This window comes from Hydra vulgaris, chromosome 07 (genome assembly GCF_038396675.1).
Source record: "Hydra vulgaris chromosome 07, alternate assembly HydraT2T_AEP".
In the NCBI taxonomy this organism is placed as follows: Eukaryota; Metazoa; Cnidaria; class Hydrozoa; order Anthoathecata; family Hydridae; genus Hydra; species Hydra vulgaris.
This window is the reverse complement of record NC_088926.1, coordinates 10353788-10379050: the sequence shown is the minus strand read 5'-3', so window position 1 is coordinate 10379050 and position 25263 is coordinate 10353788. Positions and strand designations below refer to the sequence as shown.

At 28.9% G+C, this 25263-nt stretch overlaps 1 protein-coding gene across 2 annotated transcripts in view; it reads right to left on the bottom strand.

Moving 5' to 3' along the window:
• The window catches only part of LOC100200289 (calcium/calmodulin-dependent protein kinase type 1D), a 33703-nt gene that overhangs the window by 8146 nt on the left and 294 nt on the right, over positions 1-25263 (bottom strand). Inside the window, exons 1-8 of one of the 2 annotated variants that reach the window (XM_065801006.1) lie at positions 25110-25254; positions 24955-25029; positions 11092-11226; positions 10938-11012; positions 10589-10727; positions 6751-6773; positions 1219-1319; positions 1066-1141 (exon numbers count right to left, since the gene is read on the bottom strand). In XM_065801006.1, the coding sequence (XP_065657078.1) occupies positions 1066-1141; positions 1219-1319; positions 6751-6773; positions 10589-10727; positions 10938-11012; positions 11092-11226; positions 24955-25029; positions 25110-25129 (644 nt within the window). In that variant the 5' untranslated portion in view covers positions 25130-25254. Of the gene's footprint in view, positions 1-1065; positions 1142-1218; positions 1320-6750; positions 6774-10588; positions 10728-10937; positions 11013-11091; positions 11227-24954; positions 25030-25109; positions 25255-25263 lie in introns of those variants that run through there. The other variant, XM_065801005.1, reaches the window with a different exon arrangement.

Genomic DNA, 25263 nt, shown 5'->3' with positions numbered 1-25263 from the left:
AAACCAAAAGGAAAAATAATCATATGAGCACGCGTAGTTTAAATTTTGTCCGAAACAAAACTAAGAATGCTCTTGTGATGACTTTTCCTTTCCTTTTCCTGTTGAAAAAAGGATGAGCAGAAACTGACCTTAATCAGATCAACAAATACTGCCCTAACTAACCAATGGCATGTGATGAAAGTTATAAAAACAATATTGGATGAATGTACCAAGTATATCAGCAATTGGAAATATGCAGTTATTACTCACATGCGTGCACACAGATAGATTAATTTTTACCATAAAATGTAAACTTTAAAAAAAATAATAATAATTCGGAAAATCAGAAAAAGTTTGAAAACTTTAAAAATAGTTTCTTTTTAATTGATAAATTGCCTGTCCAAATTAAAACTCTCATTCAATGTAGCAGCACTCCTTGCATGTTCTACCTATTTGTCAGTCAATGTATGTAAACAGTAAAAAATAAAAATCATTCCAGTCTATAAAGTCGTGCTTTTGTAGTTTTTTAAAAAACGATAAAAATTAATTAGTTTCCTCAATTAAATTTAATGTATAAACCAAACTTATACTTTAATCTCTGACATGTTGCCCTTCTATTAAGCCATGTCCACCAATTATGATTTAGAGTGCAACCACTGTCAACAGTCATGTTGGTTTTCAACTTTTACAACAAGGTGAGACTGCCAATTCCCAAATTTATTTAGAAACTTTGAAGAACAACTTGTTTAATTGGTTTTGAATAAGGAAGTTTTACATTTTCATGCATGAAAGTTTTGTATTTTGTGTTTTTACATAAAGTGTACTTAATTTCATTATTTTTAAAGACAAAGAGTCTTCAAGAGTTGTTTTTTACAATAAATGATAAATTTAAAGCCTTTGCTATTGGAGAGTGTGTGTGTATATATATATATATATATATATATATATATATATATATATATATATATATATATATATATATATATATATATATATATATATATAAATAAAAACATAAAAAAATTTTTACGAATGTTTTCAAACATGTTTTCAAAATGCAACAAATAACTATGATAATGTACTCACAGAATATAAGTAACTACTCCAACAGACCAGCAATCTACAGGTCGACCATAGCTTTTTAGCAATAAAACTTCTGGTGCTAAAGTTATAAATATCATATTGTAATGTTACTATGCATTGGTGATATATCACTAAATACTTGTTTAAAATTTTTACCCACATATCCTGGGGTTCCACAAGCTGTTTTTTGAACTACATTGTCTTCAATTTTTGCAAGTCCAAAGTCTGTTAACATTATTTTAGAGTTTTCCTTCTTGCTAAATTAATTAATAAAATAATTACATAGATTATAATACAAAAAAAAAAAAAAAAAAAAAAAAATGCATTAAGTTTTTAGTAATGCAAAAAATAGTTTCAAAGAAAAAAAAAAAGTTTTCAAAATGTTTTAAAAACAGAACCAGATAAAGCGTAAAAAATTATTATTTAAAAAAATTATTATATTTATATAATATATACAATAATTTTTTGTTACTAAATAAAGATTTGGTCTGACATAAAAATTGGACCAGAACAAAATAAATATTTTTAATATTTTAAGTAAAATTATAGTATTAAATATATTTTATACAATTAACAATATTTACATCATATAAGAAGTATATATTATACATTATTAAATATTAACATAATATGAATATTAAACCTATTCTATATTAGGCTTTGTATCATTTAAATATAATACAAATATAATAAGTCTTATTAAATAAATAAGGTTTGCATTTTTCAAATAACGCTTTTAAGTCTGTTCGACAAAGAGTTTTTATTTTGAGAAGCATTACTACCATTGAAAGATAATACATTAAAACAATTAAATGCCCCTCCATTTTTTTTATCTAAGACCCTTTTAATCTTGTTTTGAGGCCCTCATAGATCACCAACTAACTAATTTAGTTTTTGCTAGGTTTTTCCCATTTTTTTATAATTCCAATTTTTATGTTCCAATTTTATCTTTTTACAAAATGGTCAACCTAACTTTTTTTTTTTTTGTTTTTTAAACATCTTCGCTTCCAACAAGGCTGCAAGCAGCCACTAAGTAAAGTTGGAAGTTACTGAAAGAGAAAAGATGAAGATTGTAGAGCAAGATAACGATTGACGGACGACTTAAAAGATTGCAAATTATGAGTAAGGAAAGCAAGATGAAGGAAGCGAATTCCAAAAGAGCTGATGTTCAAGGAAAAACATTACGACGATGTGATAATGTTTGGAGGTTGGCTGCAACTAAACTATGTTTACAACGCATTTTTGCACCTTGTCTAAAAGAGAAAGGGCATCATTAGAGGATCCGCCCCAGATATGGAAACAATATTCCATACAAGGCCGGATTTGAGATTTATAGAGATAGAGAATAGAATCCGAAGTAAGAAAGTGACGAGCTTGATAAAGAGATGCAACCTTAGCAGATGCTAATTTTGCAACTGATTTGATATATGGTTTTCAAGAAAGATTGGAAGTAAGAGTTAATCCTAGAAGATGAAGAGTAGGTGACTCATCGAGTACATCACCGTTCATAAATATAGAAAAATCTAAATTATTGCGATAACGATTGGCTGAAAAAAATTGAGTTTTATCTGAATTAAAGTTCACCAGCCACTGTGAGCCCCATGCTGTAGCAGAAGTAAGATCCTTTTCAAGCTCAAATGCCCCCTCCAAGCAATCAGAGGGTGTTGGTTTCTTATCACGACAAGAATAAATGGTAGTATCATCTGCAAACAATGCTACCTTATATGTGAAAATATCTGGAAGATCGTTAATGTAACTTAAAAAGAGTATAGGGCCAAGGATAGAACCTTGAGGAACCTCTGAAGTTACAGAATAAGAAGAAGAGTGTTGTCCATCGAGGACAACTTTTATGCTACGATTGGAAAGGAAGGATTCAATGATCTTAAAGATGTTGCCAGATACACCATAAGAAGAAAGCTTATGGAGAAGACCAGCATGCCAAACTTTATCAAAAGCTTTTGAAATGTCGAGAACGATGGCCTTAACCTCTCCACCTTTATCTAATGCACGATAAAACCTGTCAGTTATTACTGTTAACAAATCAGCTGTAGAACGAGAAGATCGAAATCCATATTGATGGTCAGAAAGTCAGTTATTAGATTCAAGATGAGAAATTAAGTGTTTGTTAATTAAAGATTCAAAAACCTTGCTTATGATAGGAAGAAGACTAATAGGACGGTAGTTATACGAATCAGATCGCTCTCCAGAATTTTTGAAGATAGGGATAACAGATGCCGCTTTTCAGCAGGCTGGAAAACAAGACTCTGATAAGCACTTGTTGAATAGCTTTGAGAGTATAGACGACAGCTCCGGAGAACACTTCTGCAAGACAATAACAGGTATGTTGTCTGGGCCACAAGCTGTAGAAGAGTCCAGGCAGGAAATCACTTTAGATACAGATGCTGGAGTGATATGAATGTCAAGCAATGGATCAACCTGTTTGTTGGCAATATCAGGTAGAACGCAACTAGTGGAATCAAGAGATGATATTGATGAAAAGTTTTTAGCAAACAATTCAGCTTTGTCTTTAGGTGAGGTAACAAAGTCTGAACCATACAAGAGAGGTGGAATTATAGATTTGCCCTTATTATTGATATTATAAAAGATTCTCCAGAAGTCACGAGAGCCTAATTTTTGAGAGGAGATACGAGATTTCATGACCTGAGAATAGCGGGTTTTGGTGTTAGACAAAACCTTTTTACAATTGTTTCTAGCAGTAATAAACAGACGCCTGTTTCCTGGAGAATTGTTTTGCTGATAAAAATGGAAGTAATGGTTTCGATTGGCAATCGCAGCAGCACAGTGTGAAGAAAACCATGGAGAAGAGTGGGGCTTGACCTGGAACCGTCGAGAGGGAATAAAAGATTCCATGCCGGCCTGAATCCACGAAGTTATGTAAGAAGCACATTTGTCAACAGGAAGACGAAAGATTTCTACCCAAGGGCCATCACGAATAAAATCACGGAAAGAATACCAGTCAGCTTTACTGTAGTTGTAAGAGGTTCGATAGTAGGGGGATTCAGGTGATGAAGAAGAATGAGATATTAGTTTTAGAGAGATCAAACTGTGATCAGAAGCACCTAAGAGTGAATGTGGAGAAACTGAGCACTGACTAGGATCAGAAACAAGACATAAGTCGAGTAGAGAAGGTAAATGGTTCGGGTTGTCTGGAAAGCGAGTTGGAAAGTTGACTATTTGAGTTAGGGATTGAGAAAGGCAAAAGTTGTGGGCTTTAATGCCTCCCGAATCACTGACACTAGAGCCAAGCCATTCAGAGTGGTGAGCTTTAAAGTCACCAACAACAACTATATTAGCTGTTGGATAAAAAGAGAGGGCTTGGTCAATATGATCAGAAATAACATCATAAAGAGTGCAGTCTTGAGATGAAGGAGAGCGATATAGAACAAAGAGAAAGGCAATAGAGTGAAGTGGTGCTAAACGAAAGCACATAAAAGAATAGTCTGTGGATTCAAACCTAGTTTCATGACAAATGGGTGAATTCTTACGAATGTAAATGCCCAGGCCAAGCATGTGACTACTGGAGTCTTTACGAATTAGAGGAAGATAAACATCAACACTAAGATCACAAGATGAGACAGCTGAACTCAAATTAGTCTCACAAAGAGCAATTAGGTCTGGTGAACTTTGCAAGAGATAAGACTCAACAGAAGAAAAGTTGCTTTGAAGACCACGAATATTAGTGAATGATAGGTTTAGAGAACTTGGTGATGATGATGGTTTTTTGTGTTTTATAGTTTTTGGTACTTTATTCATTTTAAATTTGATTGAAGAACTTGACTCGAAGCATAGTTAGTACTCAGAACACCGTTTAATAGCCCAAGCAATTGTCTCATTACTACTAATAAACCCTAAGCGGTAACAAAGGGCTCCAAATGTGGCCTCCGCAATGCACACCAAAAGTACAAACAGGGACACCATCCATGCGCAACATGGCACTGTTAATACTTTGATATTTTTCAGCTGTTGATGGAATCAGCCTCTTTGAGAGCTACCACAGAGTTCGGGAGACCTGACTACCAGCCGGCCTCAGAACCATAAAACTGAGTTTTAGAGCTGTACTCTCATTAGGAGATAATAGAATGAGTTGCCTAGTCATAAAAACAGAGACACAAGCAAAACCCATGCATTGAGTCAAGAAGATCCAGCATTCAACATCCTAAACTGGAAACAATGTATTAAAAATACATCTGCGCCAGCCTAATAGATGAAGAAGGGGTGCGAGGCTGGTCAACAGATAGAAACTGTTTACCCCTTAAGTCTTTGCCTAGGAGGCCTTCTACAAGACAGTAGTATAATATAAGATATAATAACAATATATAATAACAATATATAATAAGAAGCAATCTTTGAGACACCATAAATTTATTAACTTGAGAATCACCAGGAGAAAATGGACAACTTTCCAACCATGTGGTAGTTAAAAAATGTATAGCAATTAAATTAAATATGTTGAAACATGGAAGCAGGGTAAATACAAACCCTGCCTCCATGTTTCAACATATGTTTTAAAAATATTCTTTTAACTGATCATGTTAATATCTGATCAAAATCAAGGTTAGGTTAACAAAACTTTTTGAATTTCTCGCCAAAAAAAGAAATTTTTTTACTTGTACAATGAAAGATATTTCTATAAAACATTTTTTTCTAAAATCATTATTTTCATTTAGAAACTTAGAAACTTTGGTGGTTTTGCAAACATTGATTGGTTCGACGAGAAATTGTCCATTATCTTTTTTTAATTGTCCATTCTCTTTTTTTTACTCAAAGTTATTAGTATTACTTTGTATACTCAAAATTAATTAGTTTATTATTGAACACAATTATTAAGTTTAAGGATCTTATCTTTATTTATTTTATTACTTAAAACCATCAATTAGATTTTTAATAAGTTGCATTTAAAATCAATAAAGTTAAGAGAAAAGTTCTTAGCTGCTAAGACTAAATCATAATTAAGTCATAAAAAAACATATGGATAGAAGAAACATACGTTATATATTCCCAAAATATATTTTAGCTAACTTATCATAGCTCACACCCCTTTATTACTTTTGTTTAATTCATATTACTTATTATTCCAATATATAATATCTAATATCCAAAATATCCAATACCTAATAAGTGCGTGACTTCCATGTGTGATCATTCATGAACTGCATTTAAACGATTGCTGTGACTCATACATAGTGCGGATTGCACTATGTATGAGTCACAGCATACATAGAGCAATCCGATTGATTCTTTCTGGAAATCTAATGTTTACTAATGTTTAAAATATTGTTTAAAAAATATATATATACCGCTGAAACTTATATTTTCCAAGGAATTAAAGTTTATTTATCTTGTAACTAAAATTTGAGTTTTTCTGTTCTGCGCGTGATTCTGCTCCAAACTTAATTTATTCTTTGTTAACATTACTAATGTATGCCATTTTTTGTTTACAAAATATTTATATAGGTTAGATTGCCAGTTTTATTATTATGAAAATAATAGACAAAACATATATGAGTTTCAGTGCATGATTTTATGGAAATGCACATATACATTATGTATTCTATCCAATACATAATAACAATATACTTTTTTTATACCGGTCTAACTAGTTTTCAGTTTTAAGAGCCAACCTATTGTTGCTCAATTATATATACTATACTAAAATAATTGACTTACTCGTAATAAAGTAAATTCTCAGGCTAAAAAAAAAAAACTATACATATTATTAAATAAAAAAATAATTTATAAAAAAATAAAATACTAAAACTTAAATTATTTAAACCATTCAAAACATCTATAAATATAAATAATTAACAGAAAAACATATTCTAATTTAGCATACGATATACTGATAGGTAAAATTCCGTATCACCAAATCATCAATAAAGTTAGTAAAAAAGTTTTTATTAACTCATAATCATTTTTTTTAAAAACTTTTTCCTACTATTTTTGACTCCTAATGTCTCAAAAAAATCTCAGAAATGTAACAATTTTTTGGGAATTAAAAATAATAATTATAAAGTTCATCAATCAGTCTACAATATTAAAAGATTGCAAGAGTCATAATGAAGTAACTTTTTCAGTCATGATTTGCATTTATAACAAATGTTATAATAGAGCAGAAGAACTACTAGAGCTGAAGCAATTATAACAACTTTTTAAAATATTAACTTAACATGCGGTAGTGGTGTAGTGGTAGTGCGCTCGCTTCATAAGCGAAAGGTTCCGAGTTCGATCCCCACCACGCCCCTGGTAGTACTGCGCTCAACTTGTTTCTCCGCGCAGCGGCCTTGTTCGTCAAGGTTTGTGTTTCGGAGTTATAGAGTTGAGAGAGGGTTATAACCACAATTAAGTAGCCTCCTCATCTGTAGTGGCCTTCTGGGCCTTGGGGAGGTGAAATAACAAAAAAAAAAAAACAAAAAAAAAAAAAACAAAAAAAAAATTATTCTTTTTTATTGTGACTTTTAATGAACATGTCTTTAAATGAGCTTGAATGGATAAGAAAATTATCAGGGCCACCATCTACCATGATGACTTGTAAAACAAACTTCTGTAATAAACCAGCACAGAGCTCTTCCCTTGTAATGAAGTGTTTATTAATGGTAATTTAACCATAGCAATAATTTTGTTGTCCTTTTTGAGGATTTGTTAATAGTTACAAATTTATTTAAATTAAATGAGGTGAGAAAAATAAATTAGATCACAAGTTTTCCTTTGCAGATTAAATAATAGCCCAGACCCCCAGCTTTATTTGATTGAATGTTTTGGTATCAGTAAAATGAAGTTGCTATTGATCATTAAACATGAGTTGTTAATAAAAACTTGTTAATAAGACACTACTGTTATATTTACTCCAAATTTTAACATAAAGTCTTACAGCAACTAGTGCATATAAAAGATATATTAAAGCTGCTGTCAAAAATATTAACATGGAGCTATAGTCCCTAGTGAATATAAGTTCTCAAAGGGGTTAGTTTATTTAAGGTCAAGGGGGCTACTATGGTTGAGAAGCAAATCTCAATTTTTTTGTATTAAATTTTACATATTAGTCAAAAAAAATTTAAACTTTGATTAAATATACTTATTAATATATACTTATTATCTAATATCTGTTTTTTTTTTTATTTATTCATAATTTAACTATTATTTACATAATGTAATTTATTACTTTTCATGCAAAATAAAATATAAAATGGTTTTAATACTTTTGCTGATTACCTAGTCATACATTAAATAATTATACATAATAATTATTTATTTATTATGTAAACTTATTTATCATATACATAAGTAAACTTTGTAGTCATTCTGAAATTAACTTTTCACAAGCCATTTTTTCTTTTACTTTAAACATGGACCAAAAATAAAGTTTAAATTAAATGTTTTGGTTTACCATAAGCATTTTGGTTCAACGTCTTTAATTTTTGTTGAATTTTGTTTAATCTTGGGAGAAAAAACTATATTAGTTTTGTAGCACAATTTGTTAGTAATTCTAGCATTTTTATATTGTTTTTAAATCTTTGCATGCATTAATTTTTTTTTATTTTGATATATATATTTATCAGGTAAATTATTTTATATTATATAAAAAATGTTTTCTTAAAAAAATTTTTATCATCAAGCTGTCAGTGTTAAATTTTATAATAAGAATTGTTTTGACAACAATTTTTTGAAACCAGTTATCAAGAAAAAATCCTTCTTTAAGATTTCCTTAATATCAATTACACCATCAACAGAATAATTAACACATTGTTATAAATATATTTGATCAAAAATTTTATTTTAGATAAGCTCTCATTTTCATGACTAAAAGAACTTCATAAAGTTTCACTTACTTTAAGCTTGCTTAACAAAGAGTAAAAGTAAGGAAGTTTTATGGAAGTTTTAATTTCTAAATATTCCAACTGATCAACATTTTCCTGAGAGGTTACAAGTAATATTGAATCATATTCAATATTAATTTTATGAGCATTTTTTGAAGCAATTGCTTTATCAGGTGTGACAAGTTCATTATCAAAATTGCAACTGTGTGAAAAATACGGATTATCTTCTGATGCCTGAATAGCTAACTGACCAGATTTGGCAGCTCTCCAACTTTTCATATAAGTTTTTTTTAGATTTATAGCATTTCAATTGCTTCATTACTTTGGTATGCCCTTAATTTAATAGCATGACAATGCTTGCATACTTTAATACATTATTAAAAAAATTATTAACTTTGTTACATAAAAATAAGAATTCCTTTAGTAGTAAACAATAGGCTTGCATTGATACATAGCAAAACATTAAGGCAAATTAAAGATTGTTTGAAGTATAAACTTGAAGTTTTTTATGTTTTTTATATTTGTTATTTTAAAGTTTTTCAATAATAAAAGACAACTTTATTTTAAAGTTTTCCACTGCTCTTTCTCTTTAACTTAGGAATAGTTACTCTAAGGAAATTTTTTATAAAAAGTTTGACATGTAAATTTATCAATGATTGAGCAACTTCAGGTTTTTATTTATTTGAAACACTACACATACCTGAAGTTGCTCAATCATTGACAAATTTACATGTCAAACCTTTTATAAAAAATTTCATTTGAGTAACTATTCCTTAGTTAAAGAGAAAAAGTAGTGGAAAACTTCAAAAAAAAAAAATATATATATATATATATTAGTAGAAAATCACTTAACAAAATTTATTTCCATTTAACACTGTGTTTCATCAACAAAGATTCATCAGAAAATGTATATAATAGAATAATATATATATATATATATATATATATATATATATATATATATATATATATATATATATATATATATATATATATATATATATATATATATATATATATATATATATATATATAATTGCTCAGTTCTTTTAAGAACATTGAGCACTCTATTGTGTAGAATACTTTTTAAAGTTGTTTAAATATTTAAATATATATATATATATATATAATATATATATATATATATATATATATATATATATGTACACATGTATAAATATATATACAAATGTATATATATGTATGTATGTATGTATATATATATATATATATATATATATATATATATATATACATATATATATGAATATTTTTAAATATTTTTTACAAAATAGAGTGCTCAATGTTCCTAATAGAAAATAGCAATAATAAAAAATTAGTAGAAAATCACTTATAAAATTAAATCACCTAAAAAGTTTTATAAGTGATATTTTACTAAACTATATATATATATATATAAATATATATATATATATATATATATATATATATATAAATATATATATATACATATATATACATTTGTATATATATTTATACATGTGTACATATATATATATATATATATATATATATATATATATATATATATATATATATATATATATATATATATATATATATATAATATATATATATATATATATATATATATATATATATATATATATATATATATATATATATAGATAGATAGATAGATTTTCTATTAAAGCAAAAAGTTATGTTACCTTTATATCCCTGTGCATTATACTTCTTTCATGTAAATAACCAACAGCATTTAAAATCTGTTTTACAAGATGAGATGCATCAGCTTCAGTATAGCTTCCTCTTTCAACAATCCTATCAAAGAGTTCTCCACCAGTCACCCTAAAGCAAAAAATGTTTGATTTAGTAATTTTAATCTTGATTTTTTGCTTTTCAACAGCAGATTATATATAAATACTTATTTAATATTACATTTATAATATTATTTATAGATATATTTATTTATTTAGGAACTTGAATAGTTAAATTAAATAAAAGTGGCATATTTAAAATAAATTGGTTACATTCTTTTATAATATATTTTTTACTTACAATTCCATAACTATATAGATAAAACGATGGTTGTCAATAACTTCAATTAAGTTTACTATATGGGCATGATTGATTCTAAATTGCAAAATCATTGTAAATATCCAAAATTTAAATGTAAATTATTCTACTTACCGTATTAAAAAAAAATAATTACTTTTTTAGTATAGAAATCTCATTTTCTAAATTTGAAATATCAGGTCCAACAAGCTTCTTTTTTTCAATACTTTTGACTGCATAGTGTTCATTTGTTGCAATATTTTCTCCGTGGTATACAATTGAAAAACCACCTCTGGAAATCAAAATAATCAAATGTAAAAACAATTTTTTACTTGATTTATTTCTAAATAAACATTATAGAACTTATATTTTTTATTTATACAAGTATAATACAATAGCATTTATCTAATTTTATTTTTATAAATTGTTATTTTTTATAATAAACATTTTAATATTAATAATTTTTACATCTCTTATATTTCTTAGTTGCTTAGTTAGTTTTTTCACAGCTTCCACGGCTCCATGTGTTTCATTAAAGTATCTAATACTTTTTTGAATTAGGTTGGAAAAATTGAAAAACTTGTTTTATTTTGTTAGGTTGTCGGGTCCCTAAATATTTTGCGATCACGGTAGCAAGAAATCAAAAAATGCCCTAAAGAACCCAAAAAGTAGCCAAAATCTCCGCAAAATCTTAAATAAGACTTAAAAATTGAATAAAATATATAGATCTTAAATAAAGATCTTAAAAATTGAATAAAATAGTACCAACGGATTTTTAGATAATGTCCACATACGGTGAAATAAATCAACTGAATAAAATAGTACCAACGGATTTTTAGATGTCAACATACGGTGAAAAATGTCATAGTTATAAAAATAAAATATAAAAACAAGTTAACTTAGTTAAATAAATAAAAACTTCTTTTTATGCATTTTTTAATAGTAAATTGTAAACTATTCAATAGTAAACAATAATTATTATATATTTTTTATCGAAAATTTAAACCTTTAAGAAAAGTTTTTCTTTAAATTAATATTCTTTAAAAACATCATTCAAAACTATTTATATTACCATTTTCATAAATTATATCTAAATAAACTAGTGACGGATCAAGGAATCTTCGGTGAGGATAAGGGGGGGGGGGAGGTGGAGGGCGGATGTTGAAATATTTTTGTATTTTGTACCACATTTTAGTCTCCTGAAAAAAAAATAGTGCTCAATTTCTAAGGTATTTTAGAACTTACAGATTCTGGTAGTGGGGGGGGGGGGCGATGCATACTCACCCCCACCCCCCACCCTTGGCCTCCTTGATCCGTCCACTAACAACAGCAACATTGTAAAAGTTTGAAAATAAAATTATTTTACACTTAATATAATATAAAACTTAATAATCCAATTTAAGAAATATAATAATGCTAAACAAAGCTAAATTGATGTTCAGCCGATTTTTTTTTTTTAGTGGTGGCCAGATTTATTGACTTGGCCACGAAGTGACCAATCTAGCAATCCTGTTTGGTTGGACTTTTTTTCGCAACTATATCGGGGGGATTTTTTTTCCATTTAAAAACTGGAAAAATGCTATATAAAAAAAGTACTTAAAGCAAATCCAAACAACAAGTAGGAAGAAGTGTGGGGGGGGGGGGTTAATTTTTCGATTTTACGCAAATACAATACATTTTGAGTTTTTTTATATTTTAAATTTTTCTTTGATTGTCTGAAATTTAGAAATTCAAACCCGTATTATTGGCCCTGTTAACAAAAGTCTAAAAATCAAGTGGGGTGACAGCTTTACTTTTAGAGGGGTGACAACTTTACCGCACTGGGTGACACCACCCCCCACAACGCCACTGACTCCTAGAGTAATATTAAACTAATATTTGGATAGGTAATACAATAATTAATTAAGCAGAATCAAATTATTATTTAGACTTTGTGAATTTACGTAGAGATACGTTATTACATTATTTGTGGGAGCCATGATAAATTTTTGATGAAACTTACAATTTTTAATCTATCCAATAAAACAAAAAATCCAGTGATAACCTAACTATTATTTGTAATTTTACTCTTAGTATTTTATTTTTTTTTTCAAGAATTTTATAACATATTAGCGCTTCTTAATTATTTTTTTATTTTTTTACTAAGTTTTTCACGATTGTCATTTTAAAATATGTGTTTTGTAAAATATGTTTTAAATAAGTTTCGGAAAATAAGACTACATATTGCCTTTTTCTTGCTCATTACTTTTCTAATATATTTAAACATTTATATATACTTAAACAGCAAAATAAAGTAAGCTAAATAAAAACTAATACTACAAGAGCTACTTGACTTAAAGGAAGACTATTATATTAATATTCAGCTGAATATTAAAATTGTTGTTTATCACAACTCTCCAAGAGCATCAAAAATGTTAGTATGAACTACCAATTCATTTGTTAAGTCTTTTTTCTGTTTTTTTTTTTCTTACAATAAGACATGTATCAGAAAAAATCTGCGCGTGTTCTGATGTGGTGTTTAGGGAAACCGTGCATCATTTTAAATAGCTAATTGTTTTAAAATGTCGCTGTATAAGTGTTATTCAAAGTTTAAACCACTCTGTTATTAAAACAATTAGTTTTAATTGAAATGTCATCAAATCAAGATAAGAAGCGAGAAAAATTTTTGCACTTTCTCGTTAAAAATCTTGGCGTATCAAACATAACAATTTCTAAAGAGTTGCAAATTGCTTTGAGAACAGTGCAGAGCGTTGTGAAACAATTTAAGGACACTGGTACAATCAAAAGGAAATCAGGAAATGGAAGAAAAAAATGTTTTGTTAGACGAGATCTTGGTAAAAAAGTAAAAGATGCCTTAGACAGAAAACTGGAGATTTCTGTTCGAGCTTTAGCGAATAAATTTTGAACAAGTGCTTTGACTATACAAAGGGTGAAGAGAAATTATGGCTATAAATCTTATAAAAAGAAAAAAGTTCTTCGTCGTGAAGAAAAACAAGAAAATGTTGCAATTCGTTGTTCAAAGCCGCTCTATAAAAAATTATATGCCAAAAAGTCTTGTTTGATTATTGACTATGAAACTTATTCTGCTGCATATTTTTCATCTCTTCCAGGACATCTTCATCTCCAGGACATCAATATTATTCAGCAGTTAATCGCAAGGAACTGATTCCAATTATAAATTTTGCATTGGGATGCAAAAATTTGCTGAAAAATTCTTAGTTTGGCTAGCAATTTGTGAATGTGGTGAAAGAAGCTCTTGTTTTGTGACTACGGGAACAATTAACACCAAAACATACATAAAAGAATGCCTCAAGAAACGTTTTTTGCCGTTTTTAAGAACACACACGGGTAACCCATTATTTGGGCCCGATTTAGCATCATGCCATTACTCTGGGACAACTTTAAACTAGCTTAGAGAACATAAAGTAGATTTTGTTGAAAAATACTGACTTACTGAATTTTGTTCCAACTACATTGTAAATGTAGTTGGAACCGCTCTATTCTAAGCTCTGTAGTTGGACCCGCTCTATGCTAAGCTTGAGCCTCTTTCCGATTGTTGTAAAGTTGCATCTCTTTCTCTTTTCTACAAATACTATCATTATTGCTGCTCAAAGGAGCTATCATCTCTAATTCCATCAATTAAAACTCATTCTTTGTTGACTCGTCATTCAGCAAAGTCTCATTCTTTTACTGTACCTATCCCCGCATGCTATAAAAACTTTTTTTCGTTTAGTCTTTTTCCACACACTTCAACTATTTGGAACTCTCTCCCATCTTCATGTTTTCCTGACTCATATAACCTTCAACATTTAAGTCTTCTGTCAACCGTTTCCTTACTCTATAACTCTACTCTTTTTTTCTAGTAACCAACTCTCAACTTAATTAAGCCTTCCCAGAAAACGTGTGAGGTTTTTTATCTTGTATGTCCACGCATTAGTACTTTATTTTGAACAACTTGGTCACAGCCCTTTACAAGTTTTATTATATGTGTTGCTGAAAAAAGTTTCAAAAACAAAGAAAGCAAAACTAACAAAATGAAATTGAAGAAAGCAAAAGCAAAGAAAGAAAAACTAACAAAGTGAAATTGAAGAATAATAATATATGTACTTTTAAAATATTTATAACATTCAATATCGAAATACAATAGTTAAATAAATATCCTTTAAAATATCTGTGGAGATTTTTACTGGTATATGTCTTAAGAATTCAAAAAGATGTTAATCTAGGAGAACCCATAAAGATATTATTCTAGGAAAATACAAAAAAGATGTTAATCTAAAATATTCCACAATGCACAATGGAAGTGTCAAGGCAGAAGTTATTGGACTATCAGTTTTGATATAAAAAAAAAAAACTTTTTTTTTCTGATGCTGTTTCTGAAAAAACTAATCAACAACTTTTTCGTCTTATCAAACTATTTGTTACGCAAAAACACAGACATTTTATTTGCAAAACTATCTGCTGCTCTGTTAATACCATTTGTAAAACAAATTGTTTGAAATCAACAATGATAATCAAACGTTTACTATGATAAACATTAGTTTTAATTGATGGTGGGTATGCTGAGAGCATTAACTTTGAATTATCAATAAACTATTTTGCTTCAAAAGAAATCTTGCAATTTGTATAAACTAGTAGGGAATCAGATATCTTTCTTAATGCTTTCAGTTATTCGTCTTGTTTAATATTTATTGTAAATGAAGCAAGTTTTTGCGGTGATATTAAGTGTTCCTTATTATATTAAAAACAAATCTGAACAAATTAAACTCAGTAAATTTAAGTTTTAGGATGTATAGTGCCTTGGGTGTACGTAATAGCTGTGGTTAAAATCGATGCTGCATTCCTCCTGCTTCAAAAAACCCACCCCTTGTTGCCATCTACTCATTCTCCTGTCCGGCACAACTATATAAATAAGTATAAATCCGCCTCTAGAGATTTTCAAATCCTTGCTACCGTTTATTTTTATAAGGTAATAGTTTTATAGTATGTTGAATAGTTATGAACTAGTATGAATAGTAATGAACTTTATAGTATGTTGAAAAGTTTCTGAAAAATATAATTTGCATTCAAATACCAGGTACAACTATCACCTAGGGAAAATCAAATCACAGCAGTAAAGTTTTCTAATTACCACCGTGGTCCATCAATATGGAATCATTTCTAAAATAAAAATATTAAAGATCTAAAAAGTATTTCATCGTTTAAAAGACAAACTAAAATGCATCTCCTTAATTCCTGACATATATATATTATAGTTTTCAGTATTTGTTTTCAGATTAAAAAATTTTTTTTTTCTTCTTATTTGTTTTAATATTTTTGTTTTCACTTTTTTACACTAAAAAAAAATGAGCTATGTTTTATTGAATTTTTATTTTTCCTTAAAAATTAAAGTGTTTTTTTTAATGAGTGACTATAGGGGCTCTATGAAAAGGTTGTGATGATAAACGCATCATTATAAAAAAAATTAAATACGTTTTTTATCAAGATTTTTATGTTTAGGATGTTATTTATTTTTTACATGATTATATATTAATAATTGTGATTAATTATTCATAATTATTCATTGTAATTGAATAATTGTGAATAGTTATTCATAATTATAAATAATTATTCATAATTATAAATAATTATGAATAATTATGAATAATTATGAATAATTATGAATAAATATGAATAATTATGAATAATTATGATGGTCTTTATCAAAAATGATAAATGAAAGTTATTAAAAATGTTCTTTACAAATAATTTTTATCTGAATTTATCTTTCGAGTAGATATAAATATATATTTTTCCATTTCATTCAATTTAATACTTAGATATACATAAAGTACTATTGTTAAATGTTTTTTATATAAAACAAAATATCCTCAACTAAAAGTTTTCTCAAATAAATTTTTTGGTAGTTTTTTTCACCTATTTTTGTCAATCCTTTTAACTTTTGTTATTTACGTAAATAAAAAGACTCAAAACTTTTATTATTTTAAGATCAACACCAACTAACTTATGTTCAATAGGGCAGGTCGAATTACAACTTTTTTTCGATTTCAGTGTTTGGCATTATGGAGATAATTTCTAAACAGTCCAAAAACACATCCTGGAAAATTTTATGAAATTAAAATAGTTTCTTCATGAGCGATTTTAGCTTTGAAGTTGGGTCCTAAGGCTTTCCGCGCAACATTTACTGCGGCATTGTATTATAAATTCAGGACCCAACTAATTTATATATAAAATAAAATGAATAAAAAGAAAAAAGACTGACAGTTACTTAGAAATAAAGAAAAACAAAATAAAGTACTCTAAGTCAAAAAAATATGTTTTTTTTCTAAGTTAGATATTCATTCAGAATTTACAAATTCTTTTGTAAATTCTGGTCCGGATTTTATAAAAAAAACGCAAATTTAAAATGTTGAAAATTTGTTTAATGGTTATATCAGGGGTCTAAAACTGTAATCCTGCGGCTCTTTTTTTAAAATTATTTAATGAATATTTATTTTAACTATTTAATGAAAAACCTCTCAACCTTAAATAGGTTGCCGACGCCTGGGTTATATAATAGAATATTTGTAAAATAGAAAACTATCTTAATTATTTCAGATAAGTTAAATTTATCCAATAAGTTAAATTTTAATAACGATTATTAAAAGCCTTTGAAATAACTGTCAAAATTTTAAATTATATAAAAGATTCCATAAAAAAAATTACATTCAGATCTTTTTATTTATTAAGAACCACGCGAGGTAATGACTAACTCAAAAATTATTATACATTTTTATTAAAGTTTAATTTTACATGTACAAGTAGCAATAAATTAGTTTTTAAATTAACAAAAAATATCATCATATGTCTCACCGTAATGACGTTTAGACATAAAACTCTTTCTATGCTTTTTTAGACATAATACTCTTTTTGCTTAGAATTTTTGCTAAAATATGCTTATGACGTGCTTCCTTTCCAAAAACAGTACGAGAAGCCATGGAAACAAGTTGTACAGATCTCTCAACACTCTGTGAATGTGAAGGAAGATCTGGGAGGTCAATTTTTTCTCCAGATAATAACTTTTCTACTATCTCTTCATCAGTAATATCTTGAGTTGTTGCTGGTTCATCTATGTTTTCATCAAAAATGTTTATGAGCTTATACCATATATGAGCATCAATGTTAATTTCTGGAATTTTATTAATTCTGTTTATAACTTGGCCATCTTTTTTACGATTTCTAATATCAAGTAATCTCTGCATTGCTATTGATCTTATATATATTTCCTCTGACTTTAACATTGAGTACAAAATATTCTCAGGAAGTAGGCAAAAAGTATTGAACCTTAAGTTTGCTAAGCAAATATCTTGCACCTCTTTTCCTTGGAGCTTGATTTGGTTAATCATAAAATATATAATTGATGGAGCTTCGTGTAACTTATTGCTCTTTTTATGGAGGAACCATGTAGGAACATAGACTTGGACAATATAGGTTACCAAAATAATTAATTTAGAATCAGGAACTAGTACTCGGACATATAAAGACATCAACCGTATTGCCAATGTTAACCAACGAGAATGATTAAGGGGACCAATTTTCCAACTTGAATGTTTAACACTCATATTTCCAGTGGCAATTGCAATGCAATATTCATATAAAAGCCTCTGGTCACTACTTAAATCATCTAAAATTTATTTTTCTAAAACAATAATTGGAGACTTAATAACACCAAAATTAACAACTAAATTAAGCTCATTATTGATATTTGCCATTTTACCTAAAAGTCCAGCAAAATGGTTTGGTGAATTAGTTACTCCATCAATTTTTTTAAACAAAGATCTAAAGGGATGCTTATTCTGATGAAGATTGCAGCCTATAGTCTGAAGTTTTCGTCCTAGTTTTTTCTCTAACTCCACAACCATTCCTGCTTTATGACCTGTGTTTGTGGAAGTATTGTCTGCCAAAACTGCTTTTAGAGTGTTTAAAGAATCATACTCTTCAAGAACTTCGTATAGGCACTGAGCTTGCTTTTTTCCTGTTGCTCCAACAAGAGGTAAAACTTTGTGAGTAAGATACTCCCCACTGTTAGGGAGAAGTTCTTTAGTCACAGTCATGTGATGTTCTTTCTCTGTTGATCTCTTTAACACGACCTCAACATCTTCTCTTTTTATTTTTCTTATAACTAAAGTTTCATTATCAATTTTACCATCAACACCAAAGCAAACAAACTCTCTGCTATTTTCAAAGGATTTTAAGTCTGACAATACTTTAACTGACTTTTTTTGTCTGTCTATTTTGGATTTGTCTAAAACTAAACTTGATATAATTGCTGGATCATTAAACAGTCCTGATAGATCGAGCAAAAGAGCATTCCCTAATGCAACTCCAATCGAACTTCCTATATCGTTTCTGATTAACTCAATAGCAAACTTTGGAAACTTCCAAAGATTGTAAATTCCTGATGGACTTCTTGCAGGCTCCCATATCTAAAAGAAAAGTTATAAAGTTAATTAACAAAAAAATTTTATATAAAAAAGTGATATGTTAAAAAAAAGTAAATTTAAAAAATGTAACAATGAACTAAATTTCGATTTATTAGTTAATTACCTCACTTGAGCTAGAAATAACAGATTCTGAATCAGATTCTGATAATACTATTTCTGGAAGTAAATTAAATGTTTCTTGTTGTAATGATTGTTCCATATATTTAAGTTCAGTTTTATGTTTCTTTAAAGATCCTTTTCTAGACCTTTCACTATCAACTGAGCCAAGTTGAAATGATCCTTTAGGACCTGACTTATCTCTCTGGTTTTTTAAATATAACCTTTCTTCTACAGGAACCTAAATATTATTTGATAATATTGAGAAATTGCATATGAATTTCATAGTATTAAACTTTATCACTCTAGTAATATACTTGTGTTCATTTTATTTAAAAAAAACTTTTATTTTATTTATCTATTATTAAAAAATAACATAGTACTTTTTTATCTAGACTACATGTGCATAAAATATGAGTATTAGGACAATTATCTTGACTACATTTGATATTTTTATCATTACAAAGTACAACTTTAAGGTCACATGTGCAGGAACTGATATCAAAAAGCCTATCCAATTTTTTAAAAGTGTTTTTTTCTGTTAATACTTTGCATTTTCTTCGGTTAATTAACCTGGATATGTTTAGAAGTACTCCAACTTTTTTTTCGACGTAATATGTGGACATTAATGGTAGCCGAGTGTTAACTTTTTTCCAAATCATGATTACTTTTTCAGCTATCAGTTTTAAAATTACGCTAAAGCAATAACTTGGATAAGTATTGTTAAGAAAATAAAAATCTTGAATAATCTGTCTGTTTGTGGGTGGTTCTGTATTTGCAAGAGGGTTAGGACTTCCACCAAACTTGCTTTTTGTGCAATTTCGTGTTTTACGCTTGTTTGAAAACATTATTTTTCGTCCACAAAACTTTCTTTTTCCCACACAATTATAACATTTGTTTATTTTGCGTAAGTGCGGCAATCTTTAATTTGTATAAAAATAAAGATGGCGTTGCAAAAAATTTTTTAATTAAATATACCAATATTTAAAATCATTTTAGCTCAACTTAAACTTCATTAAAACAAAAAAAATTTTACCAAGCACATTTTTTTCACCTATTAATCAAATCTCTTTATTACCAAACCCCTGATTCCAAATTCGACCAGCCCTAATGTTCAAGTTGTACATTCAAGAGTTGTATTCTTTTCCCGAGACATGTGTGAAAACTAGTTTTGTTGCGGCTCGCAGCTAAATTCTATGCTGCTATTAATCTATGTTTTATGTTTTCATCAGGGCCGCCGAGAGCCGTTACGCCGCCTGGGACAGTAACCCTGATTGGCGTCCTTATTTATTATTTTTAGGTACCTTCTTTTCGTTTGGTGCCTCTTGGATATCTGCTGCCCGCGATAATCTGTTCCTCGCGACCCCCATATCGGCGGCACTGGTTTTCATTCGATTTGAAAGTCATAATTATTAAATTCAACGTTGCCATCGCAAAGATATAGCGATATGTTCTCACTCAGTGAAAGTAATTATTCATTCATGGATAATTACTTCCTCTGCGTAAAGCAGATTTTACGGTTTTTTATTTATCGCGTATAAAAAATCTTATGTCCATATAAAATCAGGTCAAACTTAAACTTTAAATGTAGTGATGGATTTTAATAGTTTTTCCTCGTAATCAGCTAACCACTTGTTAGGGTTTATCTAAGAGCAATACAACATACTATTAAAATTTGCTGTAAGTTTACTAATGTTATAGGCAGTAATGTACAGTTCAGCATTTTCAACACCACTGCATTTGCCTTGTGTTTTTTGTAAAATTGTTTATTTATTTTTAATACCATCTTAGGTTTCATTATTTTCTAAAATTATTCCTTTGATGTGCAAAATTTGAACCTTTGCTTTTAATCATGTTAGAGTGCATGTATATATATTTATGCTATCTTTTTATAATTAAATTTTTTGATTGCTTCTAGATGCGCAGCAAAAGCCATGTTATATTCGAAATGATTAAAAGAACTCAATGATGGAATGTAATCCACTGCACAATCACGGCGTTTTTGTGGGGAGTAGTAGTACACAAAAAAAATCTTTTTCATTTTTTTCTACGTTTCAAGAAATAATTACATATCTCATTAAAATTTGTTATCAAAAGTAGATAACATGATTTTATGAGCATCGCAGAGAAAAAATACTGTTCCTGGTTGTTTTTTATGCAAGAGTACTCAGCCTCTAACTTCGCTTTCCACGAAAACGTTAAGAAAGCTTGTTTCTTATTAACAATTTAATAGGCAGTTAGATAATTATTATTATTATTATTATTATTATTATTATTATTATTATTATTATTATTATTCAGTGATCAAATACAAATACAATAATCTATTTATAATTTGATGAAGAGGTGCTACACCAGGCCCCCCTATGCTGACGAACATGGAGATACAGAAGCTACAGACAAAGCAGCAATTGTATCTATAAAGTTACTTTCTTATGTTGTTTTTGAAAGCGTTGATGGATTGAGCGTTCACTGCTTCTTGCGAAAGCGCATTCCATGGGGCGACAATTCTATTTGAAAAAAAGTTATACCGCTCCTCGCAGTTTTTTACCATCTGACGTTCTAGTTTATGGTTATGGCCTCTTAGAATATACTTATCTTTACTTTTTGAAATTTTTTGCGGGACAACAAAACTAACAAGCTCGAGTTTACGAGTGATTTTGAATTGCTCGATAAGATCTGCTCTTTTGCGGCGTTCTTCAAGAGTTGTTAAACCGAGCCGTTGGAGTCGATCTTCATAGGTCATGTGTTTAATAGTCGATATTGTTTTTGTTGCTCGATGTTGGACTTGCTCGAGAATGGCAATGTCTGATTTTAAATGCGGTGACCAGGCTTGTACAGCAAACTCAAGATGGGGGCGAATGTAAGTGAGATACAGAGTGCGCCATAAATAAAAACTGCGACTGCGAAATGTTTTTTTGAATCGCCCTAGCAATCTATTCGCTACTGATACGGCTGACTCTATTTGCGGTCTAACGTTAAGGTCATTCGAGACCATCACACCAAGGTCTCTTTCGACTTCGGTTTCTTCGAGAGGACGACGGGTGCCGTCGACGTTTGACATTGAGTATTTGTACGTTGACTTGTTACATCCGTATACTTGTTACATAATGCAACTAACCTTTTTTGCTTTTCATCAGTCTGTTTGAAAATATTTTTTCTAGTTTTCCTTTGGTATCAAAATATTGTTCAATTTTGCGTAAGTGCGTTTCAGCGTTGACGCTGACGTTTCAGCGTTGACGCTGAAACGTCAGCGTCAACGCTGAAACGTCAGCGTCAACGCTGAAACGTCAGCGTCAACGCTGAAACGTCAGCGTCAACGCTGAAACGTCAGCGTCAACGCTGAAACGTCAGCGTCAACGCTGAAACGTCAGCGTCAACGCTGAAACGTCAGCGTCAACGCTGAAACGTCAGCGTCAACGCTGAAACGTCAGCGTCAACGCTGAAACGTCAGCGTCAACGCTGAAACGTCAGCGTCAACGCTGAAACGTCAGCGTCAACGCTGAAACGTCAGCGTCAACGCTGAAACGTCAGCGTCAACGCTGAAACGTCAGCGTCAACGCTGAAACGTCAGCGTCAACGCTGAAACGTCAGCGTCAACGCTGAAACGTCAGCGTCAACGCTGTAACATTAGCGTCAACGCTGAAACGTCAGCGTAAACGGATAAATTTTTATGGCCGGAACCTGTGTTTTAGTTGATTATTTTCAAGATTATACTTCTTAAAAAATCAGTAAATATATAAATTCGCAGCAAGGCTTGAATCAATTCAATTAATGTTTTAATATGCTTTTGTGGTGGATTGTTTAGATTGATTATTATGGTGCTTTATAAAGGCCTTATGGTCTTATTGTAGAGCATCGCAGATTAGCATTTAACCAGGAAGTTTACGCTTCCTTTCTTACCAATGATGCATATATGGGCAGAGCCAGTATTGAACCACGGACCAATTCTAAAGCATTAACTCTAACAACTACAACGACTCTTTTTGTCAATTTTTTTTTTTTTTCATAAAGTAATTCGGAAGTTTTGTCCAGTCCTTTTTACTGTTACTATTTATCTTATATTCTCGTCTTATTTTTGTTTAGCTCTAAACTATTTTAGCAAATTATTTGACATTTTTTATTTTTAAATTAAAAGTCTGAGATCTTAGCGTTTTCAGAAAAAAATTTTATTTTTCTATTTTTTGTGTAAACACCGCACATGATTTAATTTGAATGCTTAAACCCCCTCCCCTCATAAAAAACTGTATCAAATTTTTTTTTAAATATAGGTATTGGATAAAAACTTCAGATTTATCACATTTGAATGAAAAATAGAAAAACTTATAATACAAAATGCTAATGCCAATAATAGTATTAAAGTTTTATATCATAAAATCACTTCAGGTGGGACAAATGCTTCATGCTGTCGCACTCTTATAAAACTATATTTAATAAAAAGAAATTATTCAAAACTAATTTTCAAAATATATGCTTAGTAATTTCTAGCGTATTTAGAAAATTTTTTCTAAACACGCTAGAAATTACTTCTAAAAATTTTTCTAAATATGCTTAATAATTTCTAGCGTATTTAGAAAAAATAAAATGCGATTATAAAAAAAAGAGGGAATATGTTAATTCTTATTAGAGTAGGATGGAAGAGCTCTATTACATGCTTTAAAGATATTCTATTCTGTGTGTTTATCACCACTTTTAATACAACTTTATATAATAGTATATATTTGTACACACTTAAACGTACCGTTATCAAACAAAAGATTATTTAAACTCAACAAAACTTCGAAAATTTTTTGATTGTATTGTAATAATTTCTTAGTTTAATGAAAAATTACATTGAATAAAACACAGGATAATATAATAAGTTATTTCTGATCCAATTAAAAAAAAATCGTTTAAACAATAAATTAGTGTGTTGAACTAAACAAACATCAAATTTGCGTCTTTATTGCATAACGTCATTAAAAACAAAAGTGCTTTGCTAAAATAAATATTTAAAATTTAGAAATTAATAAAGTTGTAATAGTTTGGAAGGGTTTTTATTTTATTAAAAATTGAAAGTTTTGTTGTTGATGTTGTTGATTACTAGTCAAAACTAAGTTTTAACTCTAGATGAATATTTTTTGCATAAATGAATGTTTTTGATATATAAAAAAGAATGTTTTTGCATCGATGAATGTTTTTGCATTGACTTTTGCATAGCTGAAACGTTTCAAATTTCCTACCTAAATTTTTCTGACATTATTTTTGTCAAACTGTAGTTAAAAATATATTTAAAAATCCCCTTTTGTTTATCTTAAGCGTGCGCAAGTAAACAGCATCTACATTTTGTTTTATTGCCTAAAAGGTAAAAGTTTCAATGGTTTATATTACTTACATCCTCAAGCACCGAAATACAATGCAGTGATTGATTGCAATAAAAATAAAAAACCTAAATTAAATACCTGCCAAGTATGTCAGACAATTTATACTTTTTGGAAATCTTTTGGCCATACTTTTTTTCACCAAACAATGGTAACCTACGTAAATATTAAAAAAAAAAAATCTTTTCTATTGTTAGTTATTATTGTTACATCAAATTTTATTACAAACAAATTACGATTTTTTTTGCAGTTCCATAGATTTGAGTTTCTGTATATTTATTTGATTAAAATTGAGTTCTTGTAAATAATAACATAAAATAAAAATTTCAAAAATTTTTATTTAAAAAGTAATCTGATAAAAAGATAAGGAAACAGAGAATTATCTTAAAA